Source organism: Octopus bimaculoides, chromosome 18, assembly GCF_046866305.1.
Source record: "Octopus bimaculoides isolate indiv1 chromosome 18, ASM4686630v1, whole genome shotgun sequence".
Classification (NCBI taxonomy): domain Eukaryota; kingdom Metazoa; phylum Mollusca; class Cephalopoda; order Octopoda; family Octopodidae; genus Octopus; species Octopus bimaculoides.
The window spans coordinates 5,354,919-5,359,918 of record NC_142945.1 but is presented as its reverse complement, the minus strand read 5'-3'; the positions used below and the strand labels follow the sequence as shown (position 1 = coordinate 5,359,918).

General features: G+C 38.3%; 1 protein-coding gene across 3 annotated transcripts in view; it reads left to right on the top strand.

Annotated features, from left to right (window-relative positions):
* The window catches only part of LOC106878989 (uncharacterized), a 137,955-nt gene that overhangs the window by 19,873 nt on the left and 113,082 nt on the right, over nt 1-5,000 (top strand). For all 3 annotated transcript variants that reach the window (XM_089365668.1, XM_089365669.1, XM_089365670.1), the window contains exon 2: nt 4,023-5,000. This exon is cut by the window's right edge and continues 1,226 nt beyond it. In XM_089365668.1, coding sequence (XP_089221794.1) covers nt 4,648-5,000 — 353 coding nt within the window. In that variant the 5' untranslated portion in view covers nt 4,023-4,647. The remainder of the gene's footprint in view (nt 1-4,022) is intronic.

Sequence of the window (5,000 nt, the reverse complement as noted above, 5' to 3'; positions counted from 1 at the left end):
ATAGATATACATATATATATATACACATACATATATACATGCATGCATACATATATAATTATTATTATTTTTATTATTAAACACGCAGTCATGCTCAAAGGGAGGTGAATGTGTACACGTATTTTAATCTGTGCCTATTTGCATGTATCCGCACGTGTGTGCGATTGAATACACACACACACACACCACACACACACACACACACACACACACACACACACACACACACACACACACATATATATATATATATAAATACAGACATACACTCATACGTGTACGTGTTTGTATACCTGTATAAGATATATATATATATGTATGTATATATGTAATGTATGTATACGTGTATACGGACACACACGTACACGCACACACACAACATGTATATAAAGTAAAATCTAAACATGTATTTGAAACTACATAAGCTTGTGTATGTGTGTGTTGTGTCTGATGAGTGCGTGTGTGCGACCGTGTGTGTGTGTGTGTGTATGTGTATGTGTGTGATTATTAGCACCTTTATCATTGTAATGTTTTTCATTTAGTGACGATGCCTCATTGTTGCAGTTGTTAATCGTAAACTTGATTACAGCAGCAGCAGCCGTATCATCATCATCATCATCATCATTATTATTATTATCATTATTATTATTATTGGTAGTATTAGTTGTAGTAGTAGTTCTCTACTACTGCCACAAGGCAAATTAATTTGTCGTTGGGAGTCGGTGGAGTCTAATGGGGTTAGGCATCTGATAGAAAATATGAAAGTAAAGTTAACATTTTCTTTCCACCTTTTGTCTTTCTTGCCCTTTTGAGGGGGTTTACTTGCTAAGTCTAAGTCTGGAGGAGTAAGGAGCTCTGCCCAAATACATTTTCAGGCTCCCTCCAACACTTGTAGACTTTATTCCGGAGCATGAAAGAAAAATGAATCCGAATGAATGACAAGTATGGTCGACTTTGTTGCTCTAATCGCGTAACCCAACATATTTCAAAATTCGTCTTGCTATTGAGAAAACCCCTCCCCACCACCAACAGTAATCTCCGATATACAGGTACATACATCTATTCATATGGGCCATACTCGCCTTTCTTACCAACCGTGACCAAATATACTGGACGGCTGTACTGCCCTCTTTACGGTCACTTCCTTCTTTCCGAGTGGTGCTTGGAAAATTTGGTGAAATGCTTAATCGAAAAAGAAAGTATATGGTATAGAGACTTCATTCACATTACTCTTTCACAATTTCCAGAAAGTTCTGAGCTGGCAGTGGAAGGAAGTATCGCATCACTGTACCGTTAAGCGGACACCATCCGCGATGTGTGCAGGGCGAAGTAACCGCCAGTAGACATATCTCGTAACACTGTCCAAGTATCGCTTAATTGTAGAGCCATCAGGCTGACGAAAACTTTCCCTCACTCCCGGTGAAAAAGATGGCGGAGCAATTCTAAACATAAACTCGGCTGTAGTTCTCCTACAAGTGGCAATCCCGATTCAAATTAGCTCCACAATTAAGCGATACTTGGGCACTGTTACGATATATGTACACTGATGGTCGCGTCACCCTCCACACATCGCGGATAGAGTTCGCTTATAACCTCGAACTTTTCCACCTGGAAGCCCAGGTCAAACTAAATTCCTTGTAACTTAACCAGAATTTCGATTCAGTGATTTATGTTGGCTGGCGTGGGCTTGTTTCTCTAGATGTCGAGTTACAAAACCACTTTCCGGGCTTACAATACCTGGAATAAATGTGCTTCTAATGCTACTCCCTACCATTGAATTCTTTCAGTACGCTACCTATTACCAAGTATTCTATGATACCATCATGTTGTCGTTCACGCGCGCACACATTCGAGAAAAGCTCTAATTTAAGTTCCTGCAGGATTCTTTTCAACATCTCCAGCTTCTCTGGTGCTGGTTTAGGGGTCGAAACTTACAGAAATGAAGAGAAAGGACACCCTTGACGAACAGAGCGTGTGATTCGGCCCAATCTAAATGATGGTAATTCATTCTGACCACCAAGCAAAAGACAATATAGAAAGCCGCGATCTGGCATCTGACATTAGGAATAAAGCCATCTGTACTGAGAATAGCCACAAGGCAGCAATGGTCACTCAACAAAGTAAAAAATTTCGATGGGTCCGAATTGAACGGAGCCTGTCCAAGTCGCGTTTGTTACCTGTCGTATCTGATATTTATTGCATAAATTGAAGAATGGATTGATAGAGCTTTCAGGATATAAACAGTTCCTGCATTCCTGAGAAATGCTAGGGAGAGCTGGGACAGCTGAAGGTGTTGAGGGAGAAAACGACCCTCATGCAAGTGTTTCTGCTCTTAAATCTCAACATTCTGAGGACATCAGGCCGCATCCAGGCCTGGACACTCCTCTGGATATATTTCATTGACTTGTGTACCCTTAATGTACCCATAATGTACCCTTAGTATAATTCTCATGTTGAATGGGCGTGACAGCGCGTGACAAGGCTGTAATCATTGAATTTACGGGTACAAAGTACCCGAGGGTCGTTATTCAGTAGCTATCTACCCAGTTTCTCCCACAACATCTTGGTCAACTAGAGGTCATCGAAAAGGATATTTGTTCAAGATTTCGCGCTGTAGAATCGAACCCAGGTCCTCGTGGTTGTGAACCACATTTTTATGAATTTGGCCAGGTGCAATTCCATAGTCATTCACGACCATGGAATTGCACCTAGAAAGTTACCTTCCGAGGCACAAGTCCAGGCAAGGTTATTTATGGAAGACCAGCAATCGCCCATGCCCTCCAGCCTCCCCTCTCATCGTCACCAATGTTACCGAAGGGAACGACAAAAGCCGATACAACTTATTTCTAAAGCGGAGTGAACTGGAACAACGTGAAATAAAGTGTTTTGCTCAAGAACGCACAACACACGAACCAATCCAGGAATTGAACTCACTAACTAATGATAGTGATCCCGACGCTCTAACCACAGGATCATGCACCTTCATATATATAATATATATATATATATATATATATATATATACTATATATATATATAAGGTTCATAGTCGTGCCAAAAAAAAAAAAAAATCGAAAGACAATGACGAGTGAGGGAACAACAAACAAAGTGAATCAGTTTGACGCTCAGGAGAAATTAAAGAAGTCTTTGACATTTCGAGCCTAAGTTCTTCTACAGAAAAGAATGAGAAGAGAAAGCGGATGACGAGAAGAATAAAAATATATATATATATAAACGAGTGAGGGAAAATGTGTCGGAATTAACGGTCGCACATGGTGAATTGTATAATACATACATACATACATATATATAAGAGACTAAAGTTACGTACACCGCCAAAAAATGGGATGCAAAACATCCAGACAAGAAAAAGGGACAAGAAAAAACAAGGACGGGTCATTTGGAGTTTTCTTTCCTCAGTCGAGTTCCAGGTTATCTTTGCAATTTCGGCTGATTATACTCGAGATTGATCCAATCTGGCCAGAGCTCTTAGCTTAGTTTTTCTTTGGGGCTGGCCAGATTGGAGAAATCTCGAGTATAATCAGCCGAAATTGCAAAGATAATCTGGAACTCGACTGAGGAAAGAAAATTCCGAATGACCCGTCCTTGTTTTTTCTTGTCCCTTTTTTGTATTCCCTTTTATAAACATACTTACATACATTCATACATATATATATATATATATGTGTATATATATATAATATATGTATATATACATATATATATATATATATATATATATATATATATATATATATATATATATATATATATATATATATATACACTCGTGTACTCAAAAGCACAGTTACATATTCACACTGAAACACAAATTCAAACTCACACACACACACACATACACACACACTCATGCACACACACACACACACACACACATACACACACACACACACAGACATACACACAAACAGACACACACACACACACACGCGCACACATTCAACCAAATCCTTAATGCCTATTCTGTTGTTTATAATTGTTCTTCTTTCATTTCGTTGCAGGTCCATTTCCTCTATACTTCAACATACGAATCACTCCCAGGAAGAAAGGATCACGCCCGTAGCCTTTTGAAGCCATCCGGATAACTAAAGAAAAAACAAAACAAAACAAAAAAACAACGGATCAATATAACTATGTGTAAAATATAATGCAATGTAATATATGATAATGTAATATAATAATAATATTATATATAAATATATATCTATAAACATATCTATGCATATATTTAAAACCACAAAGGTTATTTACACAGACATATATAGCATATATGAATAACCTTAACAGAACAATAATTAAAGAAAAAAACTACATAAAGAGAAAAAAGAAATCAAAATCATTATGTAACAAGGGAGGCCTTCATTCTAAAGGACCTCATAAAGAATAATTTGAAAGGCTCTCTGAAAAATGTTACTAAAATGAAAGATCCGAGATAATATATAAAAATTCAAAGAAACGATATTGTAATTATAATAATAATAATAATAATAATAATAATAATAATAATAATAATAATAATAATAATATTATTAACATTAATTTAATTGAAGGAAGCAAAATTTGTAAATTGAGGTTATAAAAGAATTATCGTTTATAATAATAATACTAATAACTATAGTGATCATAATGTATTGTGGGATAGATCCTCACGCAATGGGTTTATCGCACATGTTCGGTGCGACCCCAAAACTCTACACAACCCCTCGGACTTGGCACCCACACATTTACGAGAAACCTCCCAAACAACCAACGCCACATTCCATTCGAAATATTCTTGGTATGGTAAACAACGAGGATGCAGCGTTACTGGTGGACGATTCCCGATACACGCTGCACACCACGTCGGCCCTCTTATCGTCTCACGTGTCAGCGGCAGCGGCGGCGGCAGCGGCCGCCTCCCACCCGGGCCTCGTGCATCACCGGACACATTTGACCGGCCGCAGAGAACACCTAGCGGCCAGCCTCACGCAGCAGCCTTC